Raw genomic sequence first — 26,755 nt, 5'->3', positions numbered from 1 at the left:
TTCATGAATGTACATGATACCCATACATTTTTGCTGATGGAGTCTTGAGCCTCAAAAATCCATGTCCAGCATCCAGGAGCCTGTTTTGGAGGAGTTGAAAACTCTCATAGTGGAATGGTACTTCAATGATGGCCTCACAATTTATATAGTATTTGAGTTGGTAGGAGACTAAGTACAATGCAGCTTATTTGAGGACGATAGCGACTATTGGCGGAGTTTTAATATCGCTGTACATTCCAACCCTGCTGAGCGTGAAACGCAGAGTTCGCGTGTTCACGGAATTAATCAAATCCCTGTAAACCTCCACAGACTTCCACACCAGTCGCCTGTTACAACGACATCCAAAATTGTAGTGCAATTCTGGACTTGTGTGGCTCCCCGCCAACCCGCCTTTGTTTGTAGTAAATAAAAAGTATTCCAAATTTGGCAACCGTGAGGTAAACCACCAGGCGACGCCCGAAGTTTGATCCAGCCAATCGGCACCAGCGAACGTCGACTACGCTGATCGGCACAGTCAGCCACTAGGTCATCCAAAAAGGGTATGGGTTCAGTAAATTTTTTTCAGCCACTCCGCCATCTCACGATATGACCAAAAACAGGCCCCCACAGCACACACACGGCCGGTATCATGATCAACTAATACATAGCAGCTCTCGGTGCCACAGTAGTGGTCTAGTAGTGCTTTTAGTACTTATTCAGTTCACACAGTTTTAGAGCAATTCGCGGGAATAGGATCAATTTGTGGAGGGCCCGAAGCAAAAGGGACCGTAGTTATCAGCGAACATCCATCTGCATAACAAACTATCAACTCGCACAGTTCGTACGACGAAACGCCCCTCGCCAACGATCCACGAACGAGAACCCCGCGGCCCGGGACCCGGGCAGAAACACTATATGAGCTCATCGCGCTCATCGAAGGGGTCATCTCAACTCTCTACTGAACCACCACCATGAGCGGCAAACTTGCTTCAGGTGCATTTTCTCATCTCTGAAATGACACCAAAGTTAATTATTTGACACAGAATACGATTCCTGGAAGAAACTCCAGCACATCTACGACACTGAGCGTTCCAAGCTCGTTCTCAAAGAGCTCTTCGCTCAGGATCCTGATCGATTTTCCAAATTTTCAGCGGAGTACAACTCTAAGGATGGCCCCGATGTTACCTTCCTTCTGGATTACTCAAAAAATCTGATCACGAAACCGATTCTCGAGACTTTGCTTGCACTCGCTAAGGAAGCAGAAGTCGAGGCATTTAGAGACAAAATGTTCGCGGGCGAGCACATCAACACATCCGAAGATCGAGCAGTTCTTCACGTTGCTCTGCGGAACTTCAATGACTTCAAAATCGAGGAGGCTGGTACCGAGGAAGTGGACGCCGTCCTTGAGCACATAAAGAAGTTCACGGACGCGGTCCGAAGTGGAGAATGGAAGGGCTACACTGGGAAGACCATCAATGCCATCGTCAACATCGGCATCGGTGGATCAGACCTGGGTCCAGTCATGGTAACTGAAGCGCTTAAGCCTTATTCCAAGCGTGATCTCAAAGCGCATTTTGTGTCCAACATCGATGGAACCCACATCGCCGAGACCCTCCGAGAATGTGATCCTGAACGTACTCTCTTCATCATTGCTAGCAAGACGTTCACTACACAAGAAACGATCACCAATGCCGAGACTGCCAAAACTTGGTTCCTTGATTCAGCGAAGGAGGGACAGCACGTCGCGAAACACTTCGTGGCGCTCAGCACCAACACCAAGGCCGTTACTGCATTTGGTATCGACAAGGAGAACATGTTCCAATTCTGGGACTGGGTTGGTGGCAGATACAGTTTGTGGAGCGCTATTGGCTTGTCGATCGCGCTAGTCATCGGACACGATAACTTCAAGGCGTTGCTCAAAGGTGCACATGGAATGGATAAGCATTTCAAAGAGACGCCCCTCGAGAGGAATCTTCCGGTCTTGCTCGCGATCGTCGGAATCTGGTATACCTCCTTCTATGGGTCTCAAACTCATGCCCTTCTCCCATACGATCAATACCTTCACAAGTTCGCGGATTACTTCCAGCAGGTAGGTGGACAGTTACTTGTCACCTATTTGAATTACCATCAATTACAATTATCATTAGGGCGATATGGAGTCGAACGGGAAATCGATCACAAAAGGTGGCCAGCGCGTGGACTATCAAACTGGGGTGCGTTCCGCAGCACGGTATACATTTCCTCATGGCAGCAACTAAAACTTTCCATAGCCAATTATCTGGGGTGCATCTGGTACCAACGGGCAGCACTCCTTCTATCAGCTTGTTCACCAGGGTACAAAGTTGATCCCAGCTGACTTCATCGCACCCACGACGTCCCACAACCCTATAGCCAATTCCAAGCACCACCGCATCCTCCTCTCCAACTTCTTCGCTCAACCAGAGGCCCTGGCTTTTGGAAAGACGGAAGAACAGGTCCGCCAGGATTTGGGACCGAATGCTTCCGAAGCTCTGGTAAAGAGTAAAATCTTCGAAGGCAACAGACCTAGCAACTCGATTATGTTCCCACTTTTGACACCTGCAACGCTCGGTCAGTTGACTAACCACCTCATCGTTTTCGACGAGCACTAAAGAGAGGTCTACAGGTGCCATTATTGCGATGTACGAACACAAGATATTCGTCCAGGGTATCGTTTGGGGTATCAATTCATTCGGTCTGTCTGTACTGATACCTGAATGACGCACAGCTGACACGCATGATTTAGATCAAATGGGCGTTGAACTCGGCAAGGTCCTGGCGAAGAGCATTCTTTCTCAGTTGGACAAACCAGAAGACGTCAAAGGACATGACAGCTCGGTAGGTCACATCTGGTTTATCTGACGACACACAAATTCTGACTGTCGGGGGCAAAACAGACCACCGGATTGATTCATTACTACCAGAAATACAGGAAGGAGTAAAAGAGGCCGTGCTACCAAAGTATGTGGACCATCATTAGAACACGATGACCGTTAAGGAGGTAAAAAAACAATGGATGTATGTAAATGTATATCAGACGACTTTATATCAGACGACTTTGTTTCCTAGCTCACATGAAACGCGGGAGAAGCTGGTGAAGGTACTAACATATATAGCAAATCGATTGTGTAAATCTTCTTCTCTTCTCGCTCGCCACGACTGCATAATGTCCCTACTTGTGTACGTAGTACAGTTTTCTACTTCATCGAGACATGAGAACTAGGATCCTCGTTTCCGTCCAGAGAATTCGCGTCCGCAAATGGAAGCGGAGTTAAACGGACAATGACTTGAATCTCATGGGCGTTAAGCGTCTAGACTTTTAAAGGTGCTAACTACGACCGTTACCCACGCATTGCATACGTCGAGAACTCTTCATGATCTTCGCTACGTGTACGTGATGGATTGCTCCCGGCCTCTGCGCAACGAAGAACTAGGCTTCAGAGAGACCTGGTTGTTACAGCTTATCACGTCGAGTGAAGTCGCATGCCTTGTTGCCTGTTGACTTCAAGTCGGCGACAAATTGTTTACAAACTTGCAATTGGTTTTCTCGTGTTTTCAGGTGCAAGTAGAAGTAAGGATGGAATGAGTCATGAGTCGCGGTGTATTAAATTCACCGCTATCAAATCACTCGTCTTGTTCATGAGGGCACCATACCATGGCCACGATCACGCTCATTGCTTCCTTTTAGGTCATTGGTAAGAACCTCTTTGGCCAGGCTTTCCGAATCCACAGTCTCGGCCCTCTTCGATTAGGTAGTAAGAGCCGTCCAACCACCGTCAAAAATTTAAAGGAGACAGGGAAAAGGCGTACCCCTCGTCGGGGAGTCCTGGACTCAAGTTAGAACGACGAGAAAAGAATGGGTGAATGGGAGTGCACACTCCTGGTGTGCATAGAATTAAGACTGGATTCACAAAAATAACACGTCGCGGGTGTTCAACGTTACATCATAGTGGGATGAGCTCTGAAGATCTGACCATTAGCCAAACACTTCAAGCCGGAGCGATGGGGTTCATGCATTCGTCGCAGGGTCGGTCAGGCTGCGGGTAAACCAACCTTTGGTCTGGTCCCATTCTAAATTTTAACAGTGAATATCGATGAGCTCACAGCGAGAAACGTCGAACCTCTGTTGACATTCTGCTCGACAGTCGTGTGAGTGGTCATAGTGAGACCGGCTTATCGCACACGACGGTGTGTTACAGTCAACCTGAAAAATGAAAAAGTCAGGGAGTATTGTGGCGTCAAGTAGGACTACTGACCTTCTCCCTGCTGACGAGACACTGGTGTCCACAGGAAAATTCGTAGTTAATGTTGATTAAGAGGCACATTTATGTATTGTTCTGAATACGAATAGTAAAAGCCATCCTGCTTATATGTAAGACGAGGACGCAAGATAAACCAAACTATCGTTGCGGGAATAATGAATGAGGACGATCTGTAAGAACTCATTGAATGAGAGCGGTATGTCCGCCCATTAGAGCTCCAGAAGACAACGGAAAGCGTAGCAGATCGTCATAGTTAATCTAGTGATGCGCCCACATCCCATATACCACAATGGTAAACGAAGCGACAAGGACAGAACTCACTGGGCCCGCTGAGCCCAGCAGCTCATAAATTTCCGCAACAGAAGTATCTAAACCTGAACCTTAACAGCGGCGGTGTGATGTCTGGAGGACTAGTGGCTCAACTAGGTCTGTTGGTATTCAGAAAAATCTCCCAGTGTCAGTCGAGTATCGGGATAGGTAACCAGTAAGTACCTATTGGGATAGCGTAACTCCGTTATGACTACCCGAAACGGTACAACGAGCGAAGTACTTTGCCAGAGCGAATCGCACGGGTTTCAAGCGGTCTAGTGCATCCTTCTCGCTCTTCCCGTGAATAGTCCTGAGTAGGACATTCAGGTAGTCGTCCCCGCAACCCTGCGATGTCCGAATATGAATCTCCTCAAGTCGGCGGAGGAGAAGAACAAGGTCATTCGAAGAGAATAACGAGTTTGAACCTACAAACCCACGTGGTTAATGAACGAACTGGCTGCGGAAAAGTGACTCGCCTCCTTGAAGTAAATCCACAGCGTCACATAACAATACCGCCCACCATGATTTTGGGGCAATTTCTTCTCGTAGAAGAGTAATAATCTCAAAAATGGCAGCGGGGGACTCCCCTTCTGCACGAAGTCTGTGGATTTGGGCATATCGAACGGCGAAGGTCAACCGGTGGGCAAAGATACCCTCCGTGTTGATACGTGAAGGCAACTCCTGGAGAGAATGGATGAATTTTGCAGCGTAACTTGCAAACGAAGCAGGGCCTGTGAAATGAGAATGAGCGGTTAATCCATGTATCACTAATGTTCTTCTGCCAGGAGCAACAGTGCCTAAGCATACCATTTTGAATATATTCCTCCAGAACTCTGTCAATCACCCGACCTAGTCCTGGCCAATCCTCCGCAGAGATGTAATATGTAACTGCAAGCCCATAGTCCTTCTGGCGAGCTAGTAACTGAGCGGCGACCTACAGGCGATGTTATTATCCTATTACTGAGAAATGAGATGACATTGACTGAGAACATACCTTACAAGCCTCCCGTCGAACGTGCTCTCTCTGGTGCTCGAGGCACAACGCACTAACTTCCTTGACTGTGTTCGCTATCGCCTCAGCTGCGAGGGATGAACTGTCTGATGTTTTTTTAACGTGCAGGTATAATGGAACCCGTAATAGTAGAGCATCTCCACGCTCTCTACCAATCTCTCCGCACGAGTACATGTAGGGTACTATGATTCTCCATAGGGTAGGATCCGAATGAAGATAGTCGGTATACGACAATACATACTCGTCCCGCTTAGATAGTTCGGACCTTTGGATGGCATCAGCCTCAGTCCGAGACGAAAAAAACCGTACTGTACTCACTCCGAATTGACAGAAGTATCAAGCATACCCAGTGATTCCATGAGATCTGCGAGATGGGCGGCAAGCCATGGATCAAACTGTGCAGCATGTCTTAGCGCCTGCTCGGGTTGATCAGAGAACAAGGCAGAGTGAATCATGTCTTCCATGCTTGTGGGATCTGGAGGCATCTGTTCAACTACCTCGCTCACGATCTCCCTAGCAATGAATTTAGAAAAAAGATCAAGGTGTTTATTGAATGACTCACGGGAGATCCTCTCTGCGAAACCTTGTGTCAACGAAAACCCCCCATGCACAACAAACTTCCTTCCAATCGGCTCCCAGCTCCTCGGAGACTCGCTGAATGACCTCTCCTCGCCCCTCAAGGATGCCAACAATGTCACTTAGAGAATCCCACCAATTGTCATGATCATCAAACCGCAATTCTTCGGGTACACGATCCATCTCCACCCTAAGGGCCTTCACTTTGTCCAACCAACGGCGGGAGGCATATGCAAAATCCCTTTCGGCTTTGAAATTTTGCAACCGTGGCTGCGACTCCAGCAGTGGGATCACGACGGGAATCAAATCCTGCATCTCTCGAGAAGGATGTTTAAGGAGAGTATGAAAGAAGAATATTGAGGCCTTTGTGAGGCCACGTAACGTAGCCCTACGGTGACCTATTTCAGCGAGCTGAATTGCGAGGGCAAAGTATTACACACCTGGTCAAGTAAGGCCAAAACGAGTCGTCCTCCCACGGGGAATCGAGTGAGCTGAGATGATCCCCCTCCTCTGTCGAGGGTTCGATGAAATGTATATTCAACCATTCCATTAATTCTTCGCCAACGGGTGCCTTTTCGTATTCGGGCTCCGGAATGTACAAGAGAACAAAGAGCGAGAAACATGAGTAGAGGATTCGATAGTGGTTGCTGGTGAATTGCAACGGCCCATCTGGACGAGGCATAGGTTGCTAGAGAGCTAATGAGTTCTATGGGAGATTGGTTGTGGTAAAGAACGTACCGATGTATGAATCCAACACTCCTTGATGAAGTTCACGTATTCTATTGCTCGCTGGCGAATGAGACCAGTAGCATCAGAACTTTGAAGCCTACAAGAATAGATGGCTCAAGTAGGAGGTGAAGAGGGGGTGAGAATAGATATACATACCAAGATGCCTCCTTGCCTTTTGATGATTTTAACATATCTTGTAGGAAGTTGAATATGATAGCGGTGTCAGTGATAAACTAGAGCTGTCTTTGGTAAATTGAGCTGTAGCATGACTAACGTCAACGCACTAGTCTTCTTTCAGAGGAGGGCGCGATATCATAGCTAGCGAAATATATAGGTTCATCGTAGGTCGTTGTTGTGTTCTTGGGATTCATGGTGATGTGATTTGGGGTCATAAAAATGGCCAGTGAGCTGTCGTATGACGAACTGGACACAGATATGGTCTCGTTTGAGCTGAGTAGATCTCCAAAATGACCTTTTTCCACCAAAGGAGGGACTAGGTCGAGGTGACTTGACATGACTGAAACCAGCAACTTGAGGTATCCGAGACGTCAAACAGATTCCCGTCGTATATTTGAGAGTCAGATACTGTTGGAATCGCCTCAATTGCAGGTGTTAGCGTTCGTGAGGTCAACGTCGAGGTTTGTAAAGAGATGTCAAGGTTTTCAACGGCGTGACATTTCGCGACTGTCACACTCGTGCTTGAAAAGGTGCAACACCGATTCAATTGCAGAAGCGACGGTTTTTCAGTCACTCGCCACCACGGACATTTCTAGCGTTTCGAAATAAGACAATGACCCGGAGGCGATTGCCTTCATAACGGTACGAGTAGAATTCTGAAATACGTGCGGTACGTTGCGTAGCAATGCAAAATAGAAGTAAACAAGAACGGAATGAGTCGTTACTGTCACATGCAAGGATGCGAGTCGCCATACTGACTGATCACTGAGAACCTTCCTAGACTTTTGTTCGCTAGTAATCCGTCCTAACATGCCAACGAACTCGTCACTCGACGCCTCACCGTACACCGAGAGATCTACACATTCTTCCGTTCTATGGGCACATCTGTTACGCAAAGAGAACTTCTCACCGACTCCCGCCTCTACAGTTCCTCTACCTCCACTAGGTCCAATGGATAAGACTGCAACATCTACCCGGATACTTCTGCATGATACACAGGCGAATCTCCAACAGTTTGCCGAAAGCGTCGACAAAATGACCCATGGCCTCAACGCGACCAAGCAAGAAATATACTCGGTCAGGACTTTATTCAAGGAAGAACATGAAACACTTGTGGGAGAGATGGTTAATCTCGGTGCGTCTTTGGTCTGTGCATAGTCTGAAAATGAGTCTTAATGAACTATAGTGAATCGTTGCCAAACTGAAATCAAGAAACCTCTCGGTCATCCTGCGCAAGCCGACAAACTCGAAGAATTCCAGAGGATTCTCGAATTACGTCTAGATAATTTGGATAAACGATTGGACATACTGCAAATGGTTCGTATATGCTACTTTTCAAGCTGTATTCACCGCATAACAAGTCGTTGCAGCTACAGGCAACCCACTCTCAGACCCTTCAGACCCAAGATCAACTCCTCCTGTCACTGAAGGACCAGCAAACCGTGATAATAGCTTCCGTTTCGCCTCTCCTACCACTTCTTCAAGCTCTTCCACTTCAAATTGAATCTATCCGCAATGCGGTGAATGAACTGACGAGCAAGGCTCTGGATTCCACAAGAACCTATGTTAACTCCGGCAACCCCGGTTCAAGAAGTATACCAATGACTCCCATACACAAACGGGCGACACTAGTAACATCCGAACAGGGGTCGTCCGGCAGAAAACGCCGTCGCATGGATGAAAATATTCACGAACTTTTACCGTCAGGCAAGACTCCCACCGTTACCAAGGCTGCTGTATTCTCAACTTCGGTTCGTGGTGCTTCTATAAGTCGCCGCGAAACTATTACATCTCGACAGTCGCTTGCTACTATTGTGCAATCACCTAAACCTCAGACTCCATCTACTATCTCGAACACTCCGGCCCTGATCAAGGCGACTATCAGAACCAGTCCTCCTGCCATCTCAAATTCAGAGCCATCTGACTCGCTTTTCCGCATACCCGCTATCCCTGCTACTACTCCTCAACCTCTCTTCAAAGGCGCCGTGAGGTCGCCGTCTTCAGCACAAACAGAGCCGAAGTCTGTCCGGGCAGTTGCTATTGCTCCTACCAGCCGCCTCGCCACCCCGGTAACAAAGCGAACAACACCCATGATTGACGGCGCGACTCCTTCGCGGCCTCCAGTCCTTCCTTCTCCCCGTCACTTCCACCAAACGCCTAGTAATAGTGATCTTCGTCATGATCCACTACATCTACCGACTACCCCCGGATCGCAGCCCCATACTCTTGCCCGCACTACGTTAAGGGTACCAATGACGGCTCATCGTCTTACCACTGCCGTACCGCTCAGACAACGACGTTCACCTTTTGTAAGTTATGACATGGTTGTATTAGGCCAGACGCTGATGACACGAATATTTTTTCAGAGAGAAGGAAGACGTTTCATTCCTTTAAATGATTCAGACGATTCAGACGAATAGTATGTGGGTGGGAAGAAAGGGCGTCTGGCTCCCCGTCAATTCTGCAGAGATCATACGTAGAATGCTAATAGTAATGCTTCTTTTCTGTTTCATTCCTATCATGCTTTATTTTTGTAATCACCTTTCCAATCCATATTTCAATGGGTGTGCCACCCGCTCCAGGCACTTCAGCCACTTTGTTAAACCTGATCCCGATCTCCTGCACCATATTCCACAATGACCGTTCAGCTGGATCCCGTTCCTTGTACCCCATTATAATGACGGGAGGGTCTTCGGTACGGTTCAAAGATATTAAACTTGATAAGGTGCGTATCAATGCGGGAAAGGAGGAGGTGTTATACGTGACGTCTGCCATTCTGGTTGTTTAGAATAGTAGAATAAGTATACCACTAACGAGGGACGGCTGCCCCAAAGGAATAGACGGGGGACCTACAGGATAAAGTCAAGGTTTCCAGGAATTTTCTGTGTGAACTCTGGAAGATCTTCATCCCAGTCCAAGACTTTGGGAGTGGGTGCTGAATAGGTAGGATTGAGGAAGAGGTGGGAATTACTTGATATATTGTGTTCGAGAAGAGGCATTGCCGACGCTAAAAAAATGTCGATTTAGATAGTTCACTTCTAAAAAAAAACACCACATACGGAGGTCCGTCGTTATTATACAATTACAATTTTCCTCATGTTCCGGTTCCGAAGGAGAAGTAAGGACACCCGACCTGAGAGCTGAGAGAACTAGAGAAACGATTCCTGTCCCAGCACCTGGGGAAAGGACCGTTACAACGGACATACGGCCAAAGAACCGCGGCCAAAACGCACCAAGTTCTAGAATCCTCAAGGGAGAGGGTGAAAAGAGGTCGTGTACATTTCCTGATTCTTCGGCGCCAACTTGTTTCGCGGCGAGATTAATTAACCAGAAGCTAAGACCAATACCACTATCCCAAACTTTCTAAACAGCATCAGGCAAATGGGAGTCGGAGGATGAGAACATAACGACTTCACTTTGTCCAAATCGAATGAAGTCTGTTCCGTTATTCGTAAAGTAACTTCTCCCCCTGGTACACCCTGACTAGGAGTTTCCATAGAAAATCGATACAGGCGTTCAATCTGCTCCTGTTTTCCGAGACTTTTCCCTGCGAACTTGGTGAACAGAATTGGTTTTGAGATCACTGAGAAGGGTTGTTTTCCCAGATTTTCAACCTTGCCTTCCAAGTCGATCCCGTAGATTCGCATGTCGGAAGTTGGACTGAGGATTAATCGCCATGTTTGCCCTTCGCGAGTCTTCGGAGGGAGTGGGACAGTCATTTCTTTGTAGGCATTTTCTTGACGCCATGTAGTCAACTTTGTCGGTTTCGTGGTTTGTGATGTGGGAGAATTATCGTTTGCAAGAGACCAAGAAAAGTAAATATCTTGGGATCCATCGAATAGTTCTGTCCGAAGATCGTTTGCGATCTGAGGCGTGATTCTTATTGGCGAAGTCGGTAGAGCTTGACAGGGAGGTGGGCGTAGGAAAGAAATGTAATAGAACATGACAGGAAGAAAAACGCGTGCTGGTTTGAGTTCACGCGCGAAGTGGCATACGTATACCAGTAGCTTCCTCCAACGAGTCCTCAAATGTGGTATTGATGATAGTACAACAGAACGATACAGGGACAAGGATCTCATAACGAGGTTGACCGCTTCATACCTGCCCACATAGCGTACGGCCTGCCCAAAAGTTTTCCATTATCTGCAACTCGCCAGACTTCCCAGTCCGACATAGCTATCCACAATTGTAGAAATTCCCTCACAACATCCGGAGCACGTAATTCCACTACCACAAGGATCGTAGTCCTTCCTGGAACGATCAGGAAATTTATGGTCTCGAGCAGGGAGGGTAACAGAGACGGATGGTATATGCAATCAACAATCAATAGTACATCTATTGGATCAAATGCATATAGCTCCCGCCGTTTGGTCGAGGAAGCTTGTTGCAGAACAAGCCAGTCTAACGGGGAAATGGTGATATTGGTATCATGAGGCCATCGAGGGATGTTGAGCTGAATATTTTTCTGGATAAGGGGGACCAAATCGTCGATGTCCGTTACGGTATATTTTCTAGCCAAAGGTGAAAGTACGACTCCGAGTAGTCCGGTTCCAGCCCTTTCGGTGAAGACGATGAACAACCAGATGATATTGGAGGAAGAAATTTTACTACTCACCCGAGTTCCAAGATGTGGCAGGTTTTCAGCTCCTCCCCGTCGACAAAAGGTGTCATCGTGTGGTCCGAGAAGTGAACCTGTTGTAGAACCAATTTTGCAAAGTCTACGCTGTGATCCAGTGAAATTGAGAGCAGGAATTCTATATTCAAGACAAAACGAACCTCGCATGCCACAACACACTCCCAGTGTCCCCCTTTCGACTTCGCAGCGCAGTCTTGTCCTGATATATCATGACCTCAAGTTCAAGTGGTTTCGGGTTACGAGTTCCCTTCTCCGCCTTGCGGGTTTTCCGAGATTCTTTCCTAGATTTAGAGTTATACGGCGTTTGAGATGGAAGGGGTTGCTTGTGCAACTCAAAGAAAACCGTAAGAAAGTCTTTGAACGAGTCAATATGGCCTAGTCCGCGAAAGGGTGTCGTACTGCCAGATTCAACTGATTGACTGAAGGATTGGAGGTCCGTGTAAAGAAGGAAGATCTAGTGTTGAGTACCCGCGGGTAAGGGAAAGTCCAAACCAAGCCCTTAGAGCTTTGAGTTCACCTCTTCGTCAGCATCGACGACTTGCTCTGATTCTGGAGGAAGATTGAAGGGACCGAAACGAGGCGACATGGTGGCGGCAGGCTAGATAGGACTCGACATCCTGCGACATCTCCTGCCGAAAGTCTGACTAAGCTCTCGTTCCTGCGAGCTCCCGTCCCCCCCTCCGTTCATGCTTCGGTCAACCGGTCTTTACGCTCGCAGTCTATTTCAGAAATTCAATACACGACCCTATTCATCGAGACGGCCTTTCTCCTTCAGTTACAACGCAAAATTCCCCCGGCTAAATAACAGTGTTAACGGCGCTCGGTCAGGCTCAAGTTCTTCAACCGTCATCGATGCTGGGAATGTTTCCTTCGCTGCGAAGGTAGGGAGACCATCAATAAGGAACCAAATAATTGTGAGGATCTTTGTCTCAGACATTTTACAGTTGAAGCTAACAGACAACGAAACTCCAGTTCGTTCTCCTTGGTTCTGGTGCTGCTTACACATATGCTTCGCTCACCACCGACCTGGAGACCAATCTGCTTCTCAAAAAAGTCAAGGAGCAATCTACGGGCTTTACCTTCATGAGCATTACCAACCGAGATCTTACTCGCGTTCAGAATATGGAGTTGGTCAAGGTGTGTCAACCCTTACACTATCCTCGCGTATCTCCTCGTCTAATCACTCGGAAAGAAACTCAGGCTCAGATTTGCGGAATGGAATGCAATGATTGTCGATCTTCCTCCATTCATACGGCAACGACTATCCATGCTTTACCTTGCAATCTTCCAGCCCTACGCAGACGCGTCGCAGGGTAGACGATTATGTTGGAAGATCTGTTTATTGAACTTGGGCGTGTGGTTTATGTGGAAAATACGACAACCTATGATGTTGCGTAGTTTTGCCCACAATCCATTATCTGGCGCAAGTTTCACCCTCCTGACCAGCATGTTCAGGTGTGTTGAGTTGTTCATTACATCGTGAAGTCCAGCTGAACAGATACAACAGCCATCAAGGCTTCCTACATCTGGCTTTGAACTGTTTAGCGCTCGAGAGTTTCGGTAAGGAGCACAAACCAAGCCAATAATGTCGATATCTAATGGTTCGCAACAGGCTCGGCTGCTTATGTTTACCTCAACAACTCCGTTTCACAGGAGGCACCCGAAAAATTAGAATCGACATCTGTCTATCATTGGCTCGCATTCTATGTGTCGGGTAGGCTCTACGTCTCTCTCATTTGTTAGGATATGCCTCTTAACCAAATGCAGCTGGAATGTTCTCCTCATTAGTTTCGCACATTGCCTCCGTGACATTCAAATATCCTCGGCTCATCGCGCAGCTCTCCTCTCCCGTTTCCAATGTCCCCAAAACCGCCGATACATGGGCTGCCGCCGTCGCGGCTTCATCGTCAACCGCCAACTCATCCCGTTCCCTTTTCTCCTCTCTCACCAAATCTTCTACTTCTTCATCCACTGTGGCAGCAGCAGCAGCTCCCAAACCAACTCTGATACCCCCGTCTCTAGGTGCCTCGGGGGCCGTTTACGCCTGTGTGACGATGACTGCGCTAGCCTTCCCACAAGCACAAGTTTCGTTGATATTCCCGCCGTCGTATCCTCTGGATATCCAGACAGCAGTCGTGGGCTTGGTCGCCCTCGACATGATTGGGATAATGAGGGGCTGGAAGATGATTGACCATTGGGCGCATCTCGGTGGAGCTGCGTTTGGGGCTGCGTATTACGCCTATGGTCCGAAATTATGGGCTCACTTGAGGAATGAGACCCAACCGCGGTAAGGATTTGACGAGTACTATATAGATCAATCTACTCATACGCAAGTACGGGCGATCCTTCGTTGTAATAAATCCATCCCACTCTCGAGACTTAGCCTTCGATCTCTTGATACTCGAGGTGTGAGTTGAAGCTTGAAGCTTGAAAATTGGCCCCAGATACGGCAACTCGCGGTTTTTTATGAGTTGGGCTTCTTTGTAACTTCTTTTTCCGCACTAGCACTAGCACTTTGCGCCTTCCCACTTCTCACACAAATTCAATCTCCTTACCTCCAAATTCCATGGGACAACGCTTCCAAGCATACGTTATTGCTCGTATCAATTCTACCTATCGTTGTATCGCAGGATGGCATAATCAATGGCAAGCCCTATAGTTGTCTCACATCCTGCGCGGTTCAAGTAATTTATGTACTCGGGTTTCATTAGGTGTTGGGGTGCTCTTCCCGCCCAAGCTGCTCGTCGTTTTATCGATCTGGTCAAAGTAAAAAGTAACGCTGACATTATTCGCGAAGAACTCAAGGCCTTTTCCCTTGACAAAACGGACTCGGACGATCATCCTTGCCCATTCATTAACTTTCTACTAGCGGTCGCAATCAATACTAATCTCGAAGGCGAGATCTTTTCATCAATGTCCGGTGCCATGTTCCAAAACGCATTAATTCCAGCGTCGTCTGATCCATGGAGTGAGGGTAAGCATGATCGGGAGGCGACTTCGACAGCTCGCAGGCTGACAATTTTTGGCAGATAACGACGAGGGTTTCGCTGTGTTCGACGTTACAGATCCTCAAAATCCAGCATATTGTCTTAGCTCGGAAGATATGTGTACTGCTCCTCTCAGCGCAGAAGACTATACGCTGCAGAATCGCCACAATGAACGTCTTGACGAGGAAACGGTTGCGTTTTTCAGACAAGTAAAGATGATTGAACCGTATGTTCTTGAAGAAGTTTGGGGTTTCGAGTCGGGTTGCGACCAGCCTGCACTAGAGGGTTCGGAGCACACACTGGCACGCACCATCGTACCCTCCCTTACTGACCTTGCGCTTGAGCCCGCCATAGACCAAGCTGTTGTATGCGATGATCCAGATCCACTTGAACGCTTCATCTGGCTTCCGGAAAAGGCGTCATTGATTATGAAGATCCTGCGCACCCGATGCTATGCCTCGTTGGGACCTGCCACAATGGCATTCATATCCAAGGTCGTCCAAGCCAATCCCTCGGACATCGATCTGTCATATCTGTCGCTTTCCTCAGATGATATTGTTCAAGTTTTATCCTGTTTGGAGAGATCACAAACCATACATTGTCTCAACCTCTCCCACAACGAACATGTCTCCACCAACACTCTCCATGTTGTTCTCAAAGCCCATCCCAACATCCGTCGGATCGTCCTTTACGGAACGTCCATCTCAGACGAAGATCTCGACTCCCTACTATACTCGGAACGTTGCTTATTCTATGGGGTAGAGGAGGTGATCCATCCAGCGTTGTTTTCGTTCGGGTCCTCGCGTCGAAAATCTCGCCGCCCTGCCTTCTCGTTTTGGTCTGCTCCCGGACTATCTAGAACTAGTGTCACAGCATCTTTACCTCTCCTCAATCCCACCTTGATCCTTCAGTCTATCTCTATTCTGTTAAAAGCTTGGATCCATGTCATACGGGAGAACGAATTTGGAGACGGATGGACGCTGAGTGAGTCCCAGACGACATGTTGGTCTGCTTTCAGTGGTGGGCTTCGTGGAAAGGACCAGCGTTGGGGCGAGCGTGCTATTATACAATGCCCCTTTCCCTCCCCCAGGATGTTTTTCGAAGGGTGGATGTTCGTGTTGGATTCGTCCAAACTTTTCGGATTTGAAGGGATTTTGAAATATGGATTTATTCGTCCCAAGTCCAAGGTTTACGATCAAGCTCAAGACGTTCTACCCGAATATGAAATACACGAATTGGATTCTTTCTTGACTGAACTGAAGGCGGAAGGGTATCCGGAGGCACTTGCAAGCGTGGTCGATGAAATGAGGGTGCTTTTGATTCGATTGAAGGAGACGATTCTAGAGTTGAAGTTGGATGATGCGCGACTGACCGGAGTAAAGGAAACACTCACGTTATTCACGGAAGAAACAATCAAAGAATGCATTGGCCGATGTAAAAGTAGTTTACAGCTGTTTCGATAATTGTAAACCCCAAAAGGCACGCCGCCAGTACATAAATAGAAAATCAATTGGCCAGCGGGCATTGCAAGTATAAGCGTTTCAAACTTTTAGTTCTCAAATCAGTTCCACGTTTGAAATTCACGGAAGAAGCGACTCGCATGTCTTCCCCATGCTTAGGAAGGTAGACAACGGTAGTATGACAATATGTATATGTACCCAATCCTGTTCATAAAAGATGAACCAAGAAGATAGAGTCAACGTAGACAGAACCTACCATAAGTACAAAAGGCGCCCCACGACGTGCATCTGATTCTTAAATGAAAGCGACTCGATGGTACTCGAACAGGAAACAATAACATTATGATAGTACAGTAATGGCACATCGGGTAATACAAAACGAGGTATAGAAGTAAATTGAATGTCTATGCACCGAAACCGTACAGGGTTCTACCCGATCGCTTAAGAGCGTAGACGACATCGAGTGCAGTCACCGTTTTCCGCTTAGCATGTTCAGTGTATGTCACAGAGTCTCGAATAACCTAACCAATGAGAATTAATCAGCTTCAAACCAAAGACAAGTAGATAGATCCAGGACGTACATTTTCGAGGAAAATCTTCAAGACACCACGAGTCTCTTCGTATATCAAACCAGAAATACGCTTCACACCTCCACGACGGGCGAGACGACGAATAGCAGGTTTCGTGATGCCTATCAACAACATCCATCAGTCACCTAATGAATCCCTCAAATCGCCCAACTCAAACACACCTTGGATGTTGTCACGAAGAATCTTACGATGACGCTTCGCACCACCCTTTCCGAGTCCCTAAAACATAGATTAACATCTTCAAGCTGTCAAGAGCAAATTTTAACTCACTTTGCCACCTTTTCCACGACCAGACATTATTTAGGTTATTTGAGGATGGTAAAAGTTGAAATAAAAAGGCGTTGTTGTTGTGGCTTGAAGATGAAGGGAGTAACTAAGGCGGTACCGATACATACGCCACCTTATATACCCAAGCCACAGTCACGAGGCTGGTGGCAGTGCCAACGTTCCCCGTTTGTTGATTGTGATCAACAAGTCTGCAATCAGGTGATGAGACGCGTCGCGGAAGTATATATAGGCGAGGTGATTCAGACTTTGCTGCTTCAGTCGCTTCTTCCCAAACCACCACCACCACTACTTTTTCATCACACAAAAGTCTCTACATTCACAATGGCCCGAACGAAACAAACAGCTCGTAAATCTACTGGAGGTGAGCTTACTTGAATACTCTCAAGGGTGTGTGTATATTAAAACGGTGGATAGGAAAGGCACCTCGTAAACAATTGGCAGCCAAGTCTTCTGCTCGCAAGTCTACTGCAGTGAGTTTCGATGACTCGCCTTCCGTGATTCATGTTTTCTGAGATTTGATTAGGCAGCTGCTGGAGGAGTGAAGAAGCCTCATCGATTCAGGCCTGGAACAGTTGCTCTTCGTGAAATCCGAAGATATCAAAAGTCGACGGAGTTGTTGATTAGAAAGCTTCCTTTCCAACGACTTGTTCGTGAAATTGCCCAAGACTTCAAGGTCTGTTTGTTTCAAAGCCCCTATGTCTTTGGTTGGTGCTTACGGATGTGATTTGTAGACTGATTTGCGATTCCAATCGTCTGCTGTTATGGCTCTTCAAGAAGCTGCTGAGGCATATCTTGTCTCGCTGTTTGAAGATACGAATTTGGCAGCTATTCATGCGAAGCGTGTTACTATTCAACCCAAGGATCTTGCCCTTGCCCGTCGTCTCCGTGGGGAAAGAACATAGAGCTGTTTTTTAGTCGTTTCTTATCATTATTCTCGCATTCTCTATTGTACTTGCATTTGTATCTTTCATAACACGACCTACTCCATTCCACATCTTACATTGTGCGAGTTCAACCAGGCTCATTTGACTCCTACTGAAATGGGTTAGCGGCCTCGGCCATATCCCAAATTGGGTCGCACGCGTGCGATACAAATAACGGCTCAGATCAGCGCTAAACTCTTATAGTTTGCCACCATCATGTCAGGACCTTTGGATCCTTCTCACCCTCAAGAGCATGGTCACTTGAGTGGAAAGTTGTCCCCGGATGTAGTTCACTCTCAGGACTCAAACAATACAGTGACCGCAAACACCAGAAATGCCTACAAACCTCTCACCGACGCGTCCTCGGTTGATCTTCTTTTCCTCCAGATACGCGCGTTCCTCGAAGCCATAGAGGACGTTGACGTAGAACCAGAAACTGTCCAGGAACTTATTCAACTCCTGACTGGGAAGGAATCTAATATCGAAGATCAGACTTCTGAAGCTATAGAAGTGTTGTCCGATGATGAGCACGACGATGGTAACGAGGATTACGACCCGGAAAAGGACTCAGATCCACAGGAGCTCGACATTTCTGCTCTTTTTACTCGAAAGCACGATGGTAAGTAAATCGGGTCTCTTGAATCCCTAATTTTAATTCTTTTCACACTCAATGTTCAGATACCTGGAGCAAGGCAGAAATAAAATCTATGATGCATGACCTGAAAGAGAAAGGTGAAATGCTCCTCTAGAAAAACCGTGTCGTTCTTTTTTTATTTCTGATTCTACTTGCTGCTAGGGTCTGAGTATTTTGTAAGACACTACGTTGTCCTTCTCGGAGTTCCAATCCCTAAATTACTGCTCGCATTTGGAATCAACCTGGTGCGATATCTGGCTACCGAATCTCTCGAAACAACTTGATGAACTGCTCCACGTTCCACAGTGTTCAGAATTAAGACATCTTAGCGGACCTACAATGAGATACTTTCTTCGCGTCGCTATGTTTCGAGAGTAGGCATTTCGACGCGCATTCTAGTATAAACCTCTTCGTTGACAGAAATTTCCTTTGTACAGGCTTCGAATTCGTGAGCGACTGACACAATATAGCACAATCACCGATGCTGTCAATCTCATTCGCAAAAGTAAACGTATCCTCATCCTCACTGGGGCTGGTATAAGTAAATGTTATTTCTCTTCGCTTTTTCATTAGCGTCAACCGTTTTACTTAGGCGTTTCCTGTGGAATTCCCGACTTTCGATCGCGTAACGGCTTGTACGCGTCGTTGGGGGAGTACGATCTTGACGATCCTCAGCAAATGTACGAAACTCTGATCCGAATGCTCAGTTTGATGGCTCATCAATTGTTTCTATAGGTTCGATATAAATTATTTCCGTGAAAATCCATCTGGTATGCACATTCTTCTTTTTCAGCCTCTGCCCTTGCTAATCGTCGATTTTATGCACACATAGTATTTTAGTGAGTTGAACGCCCCAGAGTCACATACAGTAACTCAAAAAGTATGCACAAACGTAGTTCGTTTGCCAGGTATGTACGCTCATGTCGATATTAAATCCTTCGTGGAAAAGTCGTGGACTGACTTCCCAAAAGCCAGATATATCCCTCGAATTTTGTACCATCACCTTGCCATCAGTTTATCAAACTCGTTGAATCTCACGATAAGGTGAGCATTGGATTCTTGGGTCTGTTCAACACTTCTCATCTAACCTTGTTACAATTTAGCTCTTGCGTGTAAGGCCCATCGAAATATCCTGCTCTCTACACCAGTGATCATATTTATTCGTTCAGAATTATACCCAAAATATCGATACCCTAGAAGTCTCTGTGGGCGTTCAGCGGGTAATTCAATGTCATGGATCGTTTGCCACTGCTAGCTGTTTGCTCTGTCGTCGACGCGTTCCGGGGAAGGAGATTGAAGTGGAGATCTTGGGGAGAAGAGTGCCTTTGTGTAAAGTTTGTAATGCGCCTGGGACCCCGCCGAAGAAGACCAAAAAGAGTAAGAAGAAGGCGAAGGGAGAGTGGGACAGTGATGAGGAGGATGAGAGTGATGGGCCTACTTATCCGCCGGGCATAATGAAGGTATGTTATAACTATCATCCATCATCCACTGTGCCGATATGCTGAAGGGGACACCATTCACGACAAAGCCAGACATCATTTTTTTCGGAGAGAAATTGTCGGACGAGTTCGATAATTCGCTCGAACAGGATAGAAACATTGTAGACTTACTTATTGTTATCGGGACGTCTTTGAAGGTTGCACCGGTTGCTGATATTCTCTGTGCGTTTACTCGTTGTATGCCTTTGAATCTGCATCGAATAAAGTTAACACTGTTCTGCATCTAGCGCACTTACCCCATTCCGTTCCACAGGTTCGTCAATTCATCCATAACGAGAGGTAGCTGAAGTCATTCTCTTCTTTCCAGATCTTGATCAACAAGACACCGATACGCCATATTAATCCAGATGTGAGTTACCCTTTCTGACGTATTCCCCACCCTCTATCGCGAGATTATTCATCTTACCTTACTCTTTCACAGATTGTTCTTCTTGGAAATGCAGACGACATTGTCATAAACCTTTGCGAACAACTCGGCTGGGAACTCCCACCACCAGATCCTGCGCCACCAACCATAAATTTAACCGGTCGATTGCAACCTCCGAGAGGGAACCCGAACACGAAGAAGAGGGTCTCAGAAGAGATTATAGAAAGTGATCCACCTCGTCAAGTTGGCGACAGGTATGGTCATCTTGTCCCTTTCGCTCTTTTTAAATCAAAGAACTCAGTCTCGTTTATTGCTAGTCATGTATGGTTATTCCCTGGTGCCGAGGGAGGGAAGTGGCTTTCGGATTTGGAGAAAGAGGTCGAACGTCGTGCTCGTGAGACCGAGGGAGCTACCTCAGCCAACGGTGCAATGTCAATCCCTCCGACGAGAGGTTCGTCGCCAACATCTAGATCTGCTAGTTTGACCCGGGAGGTGAAGAAAGCTAGAATTATTTGAGGTGTCGATAGGCTCAGCGTTGGTCCTTGGTTCTGATTTATAGTGTTCTGTTTTTGTTTTTTTGGGGTGTATATGATCTATTACTAGAGAGATTGTGAACTTCGACTCCGCCGACCCGACCCGAAGTGGCGGTGTCGCGTGGTCAGGCTGCGTTGTATGAATCGCACTCTCAGTCTGTATTCCCTGGATAGACTACTTCCCTTCCGAACCACTCGACGTTGTATCTCAGCACGCGTAATTCCGGAATCTGGTAGCTCTTACATCCTTAAACCACGGCGTAAGTTACGATTCAACATCTTATCCCTGTTGTTCGCGCAACTGACATCTTGGTCGAATTGAAAAAAGCTCCGCCGAATCTAAACAAACCTCAACCTCAACATCCTCAAGTTAGAAAATTAGTTTTCTCGCTAAACAACCTTCTCCGTCATTCAGCACAGAGGAGCGGGATAAGAATTCGCCCAGATGGATATGTCCGAGTGAAAGAATTGGTGAGTAGTGGCTACTTACTTGCTTTTTAGTTCACTTGTGACCTCGGGCTGATTGTTTTTATCGAACATTTCTCATAGCTAGATCGACCGGAATATCAACGTATGAAAATCAGCACGTTCGTTAATCTCCTTCAAGAAGATCCTAGGCAGAGGTTTCAGTTTAAAGAGGAAACCAGAGGATGGCCGGAGTCCCATGTTAAAGAATTGCTGGTTAGACATCATGGGAGGCATTCTATCAAGGTGCGTCAAATCCTGTGTTACGAGGGTGTCATTTTCATACTGATCGGAATGTCTTTTTTCTGTTTTGTTTTTTTCCGTAGTCTGTGAACGCCGCTAATAAACGAATTACTTTGGGAATGGCGCATCAAATGGGTATTTCTACAGCAATCTTCTGCACGAATATGCAGGGTTGGCGGTCTTTCCGTCAGTTCATTTTTTATCTTGTTTTCATTCCTCATTGCGGACATTGACGATGCGTATTTTCCCCTCCCCCCCTCCCCATCCCACAGGCGAGTATGGTATTTGGTCGGAAGAGGACAGCGAACTCATACGGTTGGTTCGGAGGGTTCCAGAGGTTTACGGTGTAGACAGTACGTTTCAATCATCTCATCTCGGGAAAGAACAAACTCGTACTATTTTTTCCCCTCGCTCAAACAGTGCTCGACTCTCAGCCTGTCTTAATTTCCGTCGACGTCAAGAAAGCACTTTACAACAACATCATGTTTTTCAAATGTCCCGACGGATCGCTGGTAACAGAAGGTGACGATCGAGGATGTTTAAGCCCAGAGTATTTCCAAGAGGTCATTACGGTCAACTGGGAGAGAGAAGTTCTGTTGGATCAGGCTACTGTGCTTTAAGACCAGAACCGTAACGTTTGCGGTTGCTAAATCTCAGCCAGCTCCCAACTGAAGCAGTTATGGAACACAGCGTTTGAAGGCCAGTCTCTGATGGAATGTGCCGATCGAGGGGGGATGCTGGGAAACGAAAAGCAAGCACCGATTCAGGGTATCCAGGAGCACTCCGTCGACCGATCAACAACAAATTACATTCCTCAATACAGATAGGCTGATCTACACAGCACAAAGTTGTTTTTAGATGCGAGTGTAATATACATCTTTTGGTTCGACGCCGGCCTGGCCTTTTTTGATATTGGATTGAGCCCATCTAGAGATAGATTTGAGTAAAAAAAAACTCTACGGAAACGAAAAATTTTACGCCGTACTTTTTGATCCTGATGGATTCGATTTGAATAAAACCGGTGGTATCAGTGGGCTCAAAGCCTCCTAGTTCATCCATGGAGGATTGCCGTGGGTCATAAAGTCCCTGTGAAGAAAGGAGGAAGTTCCAACCTCAAGTCCGTTCAGTTAAGAAGGAAGAACATACCTCGTCACTTACACGACCTTCAATAATGACATTCCCTTTGTAAAGCTTGACTTTAACCACACCGTTGACAGTCCTCTGACTGGCAGGGATGGCAGATGTGATGAACTCGCGTTCGGGTGTGAAGAAGTGACCGTTGTACAAGATGTTGCTAAGTTCGACCGTAACAAATTGGTCTCGCAAAGCTCGTACATTCCTATCGAGAGTAAGACCCTCAAGGTCGACGTGAGCAGCACGAAGAATTGTAGCACCAGGAGATTCGTAGCACCCTCGTGACTTGACGCCGATGAATCGGTTCTCGACGATATCGATACGGCCGATACCGTGCTTCCTTGCCAGGTCATTGAGAGCGAGGAAAATCTCAACACCATCCGTGTAGGTCTTGCCGCTGTCGACCACAACCTTAATCGGAAGGCCGGCTTTGAATTCGATAGTGAGGCGTTCGGGAGTTTGAGGAGCTTCTTCGGGGGAAGCGGTCAGCTTCCACATATCGGCAGGAGGGGTTGTGTTCGGATCTTCGAGGATGCCGGCTTCATAAGATATGTGGAAAAGGTTTTCGTCTGTCGACCAGGGTTGAGCGGCTGTCTGTGCGACAGGGATGTTTTTTTCGGCGGCGTATGCAAGAAGTGCTGATCGACCGGCAAATCGATTGTAGAACGCTATCAGAGCAAGTCACTGATGTCAGATAATGAAAAGAAGCTACAGATAGATATTAGTCACCTGGAATCCGCCAGGGAGCGACGACCTTAATATCAGGTTTGAGCCCGTAAAAGGCGAGCTCGAATCGGACTTGATCATTTCCTTTTCCGGTGCAGCCATGAGAGACGAAGCTAGAAGCGATATGAGAGGTGTGGTGCCGTTTGAGGATTCGAAAGGGATTGAAACTCACTCGCATCCTTCCCTCTCAGCAACAGAAATCATTCCGCGAGCAATAACGGGTCGAGCAAGAGATGTTCCAAGTAGATATACATTCTAAATTTGTCGTCAGTTTCACAGAAAATCCAGAGATTTGTAGTTCGACCTCATAGATACAGTTCGCTTGAACAGCTGGATAAATCAACTCTGTGACAAACTCCCGTTTCATGTCCTATACCCATTTAAGCTCTCGGGAAGAGTTCAAGCGACATAAAGCAGACCTCCAAGAAAAATTTCTTCGCTCCAACTTTGAGAGCTTTTTTCTCTGCCGCAACAAAATCCTAGTATAGATCAGAGAAGATCGTCTTGTATAGAGTATCAACACAAACCTCTTCCTGGCCAACATCTGCCATAAATGCATACACTTCGTATCCCTGCTCGATCAGCCAGGCAAGGATGCAGGAGGTGTCTATACACTCTGTCAACACGGAATACCCATGAAAAAGAATCAGATACTGACCCAATCCACCAGAGTAGGCAAGCAGCACGCGTCCAGGCTTTGCAGACATGTTTTCAAATGGGGGGGGGAAACAGTTTGGGGAAAGGAAGTAGGAAACGAGTCAGAATGGCAGCTTGCCGTTACTTAATATTATCGAGAAAAGATCTCGGCGGCTCACGTTCTGCTATCAGCGCGACGTTATCTTATCTCGGTTGAAACGGGAGCACGGGCAGAGATCCCAGCGGCCTCATCGCACGACTTGAATCTCGACTTAGTACGAAGATCGACGACACTGAGTCAGTCCCCCAGTCGTGTTGTTAGAACCCCTTTGAGGTTGACGGATCCTTGGAAGTGTTTTATTTTCAATTTTGTAACTCCATCTTGTATACATAGTCTATTACCGGTCTAGCCAGTATTAAAATTAATCTTCCGTCATAAATTAAAGTGTAAAATGTCGCGAGGTCAATACAATCCAGGGATATACAAACTACGAGGGTATGACTTGGGGTCTAAATAATCCACGAATAATGAAATGTGCAGATCTAATAAAGACAGTAGTATATATGATACCCTCATCGGTCTAATGACGTTGAAGCATGTTGAGAAATCCAGAAACAGCGTTAGCAGGTGTGAGAGGAGTTGGAGGTTGAGGTTGCGGGTACGGAGAGTAAGTTGAGATAGGTCCGGGAGGAAGACGAGACTGGGCTTGCAGAGCACCGGGCGGGGGTGTGACTCTCGGGCGAGATTGAACAGGAGGGGGAGGAGGAGCCACATAAATACCGGGATTGTGGAGTTGAGAGGGCGAAGGAGTAGGTTGATGAGGATGGACTTGATGCGAGTGGACGTTTGGTGAACGAGGGGGAGAGGATGGTTTGCGAGAGTGGCCTTGTTTGGCCAATTTTGGGGGTGAAGCAGTCGGTGACCCCACTGTGGAAGTGACTGGTGGAAAGCAGGTAAGAATGTGTCAACGCCTTATAGTAACTCAACTAGGACCTTTTCCCTTTTTCTGTTCTTTCTCTTTCTCCTTCTTCTCCTTCCTTTTCTCTCTCTCCTTATCCTTCTTTTCACTCCTTTCCTTCTCTTTAACTTTCTCTTTCGATTTTCCTGAGGGATCCTCCATATGTTCACGAGTAGATGATGGTTTTGGTTGAAGTTCGGGCAAGGGGATCTTACTGAGATGGATACGGATGCTTTCTGGTGGTTGATAAGTACTCCTCTCCTTCTTGTCGTCGAGGTTAATTCGCTTTGGGCCTTTGGCGGAACGAATGGAATCCATAGATACATATTGATGGAGTTCATCCTCCAGCCCTAATGGATTCGGTTTGAAATGGTGAGGGGTGAAACATATAAAGTCATACTCACCCGCCTTATGGTGCAGCCGTTTGACTTCCTCGACAACTTGTACGACCTTTTGAACTTGTTCTTTACTTTGAGATTGGATAATCACGAATAACATCGCATCGTCCTGAAGATGAAAAATAGGTAAAATCATCGATATCCTAAGACGGTGATACAAACAGACCTGAAGGAGATTCCAGGAATACTTGGCGTAGTCATCGATTTCACCTTCATCTTCGACGACCACCTCGTTCAGTTCATGCCTTACGGCTTGTATCTCAGCAATACGGTCAACTCCACTCGGAGGTTCTGGCTTCGCAGGAAGAGGAGGGGGTGATAGGGCAACAGGAGGACTCATAACTATCGGGGCGACGGAGGTGGTAGGAGTACCCTTCGGTGACGCTTCTTTACTATGGTGAGCCTCATTTGAGTCTTGAAATGTGAGGAGTGCAGTCAAAATCACGATTTCTAATCCCTTCCTGTCGTTGATTTCGAACCTGCAATTGTTTAATTAGTGTTGATTACAGGACTTGGGCCGACAGGCAGACACATGTACCGGTTCAGATTGTAATCCAATATCTGTATTGACGAGGTTTTAAGTCGACCTGAAGGCTCTTTGGTGATTGCTACAAGGACCGGAGGATCTGGTTTGCGTATGAGGAAGCATTCTTCTCGTTTCCATTCGAGCTCATGTCTGGAAAGATGTGCACCAATAAGGATTGTTTTAGGAAGACTGAACTCACTCTTCCCACTTGAAAGACCACCGAAACGTGAGCGTTCCGGTAAACTTTAGCTCTACCGCTGTCGTTGGGTTACATAGAACCAGAGTCTTAGTTTTGCTTGTTGCGGCCGGCGCCGTCGCGGTGATCAACAGAGATTCTGACACGAAATCTGATCGTTCTGGTTGAGTTTAGATTGAAAAAGTTCAACGGGTGCAGAACGCACCGTATACTTCAATAGTGTATACTGGCCCAGCTACCCTCTGTTTCCGATAGTGTATAGTGCCCGAAGGGTCCACAAGATCGACGACATTTGGATCCTCCTTGTTGGGGGAGATGACGAGAGTGAAGAGATTTTGATCAAGACTCATTGGGAAGATTACAGTAAGAAATTTCTTGCCGCGCTTTATGTATCCGAGGCCAAGCTAGCGCAGAGCCTCAGGACTGACGGGTATTCACTTTTATTCACCGCACCGCATTTCGCAGCAGTAGCAGGTGCCACTGTCCGGGGATT

The 26,755-nt window shown here is 46.9% G+C and overlaps 13 protein-coding genes across 14 annotated transcripts; 7 read left to right on the top strand and 6 right to left on the bottom strand.

Moving 5' to 3' along the window:
• Positions 1–570: 570 nt before the first annotated feature.
• Positions 571–3,070, top strand: GPI1 (phosphatidylinositol N-acetylglucosaminyltransferase subunit gpi1). Its single transcript, XM_043151900.1, has 7 exons — positions 571–972; positions 1,023–2,068; positions 2,127–2,192; positions 2,250–2,568; positions 2,624–2,692; positions 2,744–2,835; positions 2,895–3,070. Exons 1-7 carry the CDS (start codon positions 951–953, stop codon positions 2,937–2,939), a joined length of 1,659 nt encoding a protein of 552 aa, XP_043009982.1. The 5' UTR covers positions 571–950; the 3' UTR covers positions 2,940–3,070.
• A 1,112-nt stretch (positions 3,071–4,182) lies between these two features.
• E1B28_007185 (uncharacterized protein) lies at positions 4,183–7,561 on the bottom strand. Of its 2 annotated transcripts, XM_043151898.1 has the most exons (11): positions 7,170–7,561; positions 7,042–7,118; positions 6,895–6,982; positions 6,597–6,844; positions 6,143–6,544; positions 5,899–6,093; positions 5,563–5,845; positions 5,376–5,502; positions 5,045–5,299; positions 4,254–4,993; positions 4,183–4,201 (listed from the first exon to the last, which is right to left on the bottom strand). In XM_043151898.1, the coding sequence occupies exons 1-10, from the start codon at positions 7,398–7,400 to the stop codon at positions 4,752–4,754; spliced, it is 2,148 nt and encodes a 715-aa protein (XP_043009980.1). In that variant the 5' UTR covers positions 7,401–7,561; the 3' UTR covers positions 4,183–4,201; positions 4,254–4,751. The 2 variants fall into 2 exon arrangements, with proteins under 2 accessions (XP_043009980.1, XP_043009981.1); XM_043151899.1 differs by having other exon boundaries at positions 6,895–7,118.
• A 255-nt stretch (positions 7,562–7,816) lies between these two features.
• On the top strand, positions 7,817–9,603 carry E1B28_007184 (uncharacterized protein). The gene is made up of 4 exons (XM_043151897.1): positions 7,817–8,197; positions 8,249–8,379; positions 8,433–9,371; positions 9,429–9,603. Exons 1-4 carry the CDS (start codon positions 7,873–7,875, stop codon positions 9,480–9,482), a joined length of 1,449 nt encoding a protein of 482 aa, XP_043009979.1. The 5' UTR covers positions 7,817–7,872; the 3' UTR covers positions 9,483–9,603.
• E1B28_007183 (uncharacterized protein) lies at positions 9,547–11,006 on the bottom strand (the record flags this gene model as incomplete). The annotated part of the gene is made up of 5 exons (XM_043151896.1): positions 9,547–9,838; positions 9,916–10,069; positions 10,122–10,238; positions 10,296–10,425; positions 10,479–11,006. 5 exons carry the CDS (start codon positions 11,004–11,006, stop codon positions 9,547–9,549), a joined length of 1,221 nt encoding a protein of 406 aa, XP_043009978.1.
• A 131-nt stretch (positions 11,007–11,137) lies between these two features.
• E1B28_007182 (uncharacterized protein) lies at positions 11,138–12,284 on the bottom strand (the record flags this gene model as incomplete). Its single annotated transcript, XM_043151895.1, has 4 exons — positions 11,138–11,618; positions 11,678–11,785; positions 11,839–12,152; positions 12,216–12,284. 4 exons carry the CDS (start codon positions 12,282–12,284, stop codon positions 11,138–11,140), a joined length of 972 nt encoding a protein of 323 aa, XP_043009977.1.
• Positions 12,285–12,384: 100 nt separating this feature from the next.
• Positions 12,385–13,989, top strand: E1B28_007181 (uncharacterized protein; the record flags this gene model as incomplete). The annotated part of the gene is made up of 6 exons (XM_043151894.1): positions 12,385–12,612; positions 12,671–12,835; positions 12,891–13,153; positions 13,206–13,258; positions 13,311–13,412; positions 13,466–13,989. 6 exons carry the CDS (start codon positions 12,385–12,387, stop codon positions 13,987–13,989), a joined length of 1,335 nt encoding a protein of 444 aa, XP_043009976.1.
• A 275-nt stretch (positions 13,990–14,264) lies between these two features.
• E1B28_007180 (uncharacterized protein) lies at positions 14,265–16,148 on the top strand (the record flags this gene model as incomplete). The annotated part of the gene is made up of 3 exons (XM_043151893.1): positions 14,265–14,344; positions 14,410–14,672; positions 14,728–16,148. The coding sequence occupies 3 exons, from the start codon at positions 14,265–14,267 to the stop codon at positions 16,146–16,148; spliced, it is 1,764 nt and encodes a 587-aa protein (XP_043009975.1).
• Positions 16,149–16,464: 316 nt separating this feature from the next.
• On the bottom strand, positions 16,465–17,109 carry E1B28_007179 (uncharacterized protein). Its single transcript, XM_043151892.1, has 4 exons — positions 17,006–17,109; positions 16,897–16,954; positions 16,727–16,836; positions 16,465–16,666 (listed from the first exon to the last, which is right to left on the bottom strand). The coding sequence occupies exons 1-4, from the start codon at positions 17,030–17,032 to the stop codon at positions 16,550–16,552; spliced, it is 312 nt and encodes a 103-aa protein (XP_043009974.1). The 5' UTR covers positions 17,033–17,109; the 3' UTR covers positions 16,465–16,549.
• A 180-nt stretch (positions 17,110–17,289) lies between these two features.
• HHT2_2 (histone H3) lies at positions 17,290–18,044 on the top strand. The gene is made up of 4 exons (XM_043151891.1): positions 17,290–17,384; positions 17,438–17,493; positions 17,547–17,696; positions 17,755–18,044. Exons 1-4 carry the CDS (start codon positions 17,345–17,347, stop codon positions 17,923–17,925), a joined length of 417 nt encoding a protein of 138 aa, XP_043009973.1. The 5' UTR covers positions 17,290–17,344; the 3' UTR covers positions 17,926–18,044.
• Positions 18,045–18,149: 105 nt separating this feature from the next.
• Positions 18,150–21,050, top strand: E1B28_007177 (uncharacterized protein). The gene is made up of 17 exons (XM_043151890.1): positions 18,150–18,565; positions 18,625–18,678; positions 18,743–18,825; positions 18,887–18,954; positions 19,018–19,121; positions 19,173–19,260; positions 19,316–19,350; positions 19,413–19,419; positions 19,477–19,488; positions 19,552–19,624; positions 19,684–19,692; positions 19,750–20,040; positions 20,109–20,241; positions 20,307–20,332; positions 20,387–20,428; positions 20,501–20,700; positions 20,764–21,050. The coding sequence occupies exons 1-17, from the start codon at positions 18,163–18,165 to the stop codon at positions 20,960–20,962; spliced, it is 1,827 nt and encodes a 608-aa protein (XP_043009972.1). The 5' UTR covers positions 18,150–18,162; the 3' UTR covers positions 20,963–21,050.
• A 502-nt stretch (positions 21,051–21,552) lies between these two features.
• E1B28_007176 (uncharacterized protein) lies at positions 21,553–22,307 on the top strand (the record flags this gene model as incomplete). Its single annotated transcript, XM_043151889.1, has 4 exons — positions 21,553–21,690; positions 21,771–21,873; positions 21,960–22,040; positions 22,108–22,307. The coding sequence occupies 4 exons, from the start codon at positions 21,553–21,555 to the stop codon at positions 22,305–22,307; spliced, it is 522 nt and encodes a 173-aa protein (XP_043009971.1).
• A 234-nt stretch (positions 22,308–22,541) lies between these two features.
• Positions 22,542–24,324, bottom strand: ARG1 (argininosuccinate synthetase; the record flags this gene model as incomplete). Its single annotated transcript, XM_043151888.1, has 9 exons — positions 24,206–24,324; positions 24,075–24,154; positions 23,967–24,026; positions 23,852–23,917; positions 23,720–23,802; positions 23,551–23,660; positions 22,834–23,489; positions 22,673–22,773; positions 22,542–22,614 (listed from the first exon to the last, which is right to left on the bottom strand). The coding sequence occupies exons 1-9, from the start codon at positions 24,252–24,254 to the stop codon at positions 22,542–22,544; spliced, it is 1,278 nt and encodes a 425-aa protein (XP_043009970.1). The 5' UTR covers positions 24,255–24,324.
• Positions 24,325–24,537: 213 nt separating this feature from the next.
• Positions 24,538–26,727, bottom strand: E1B28_007174 (uncharacterized protein). Its single transcript, XM_043151887.1, has 7 exons — positions 26,468–26,727; positions 26,266–26,413; positions 26,079–26,216; positions 25,707–26,019; positions 25,547–25,649; positions 25,178–25,492; positions 24,538–25,123 (listed from the first exon to the last, which is right to left on the bottom strand). The coding sequence occupies exons 1-7, from the start codon at positions 26,610–26,612 to the stop codon at positions 24,765–24,767; spliced, it is 1,521 nt and encodes a 506-aa protein (XP_043009969.1). The 5' UTR covers positions 26,613–26,727; the 3' UTR covers positions 24,538–24,764.
• Between the last annotated feature and the right edge of the window lie 28 nt (positions 26,728–26,755).

Source organism: Marasmius oreades, chromosome 4, assembly GCF_018924745.1.
Source record: "Marasmius oreades isolate 03SP1 chromosome 4, whole genome shotgun sequence".
Lineage (NCBI taxonomy): Eukaryota > Fungi > Basidiomycota > Agaricomycetes > Agaricales > Marasmiaceae > Marasmius > Marasmius oreades.
This window is presented reverse-complemented; position numbering and strand designations above follow the sequence as displayed.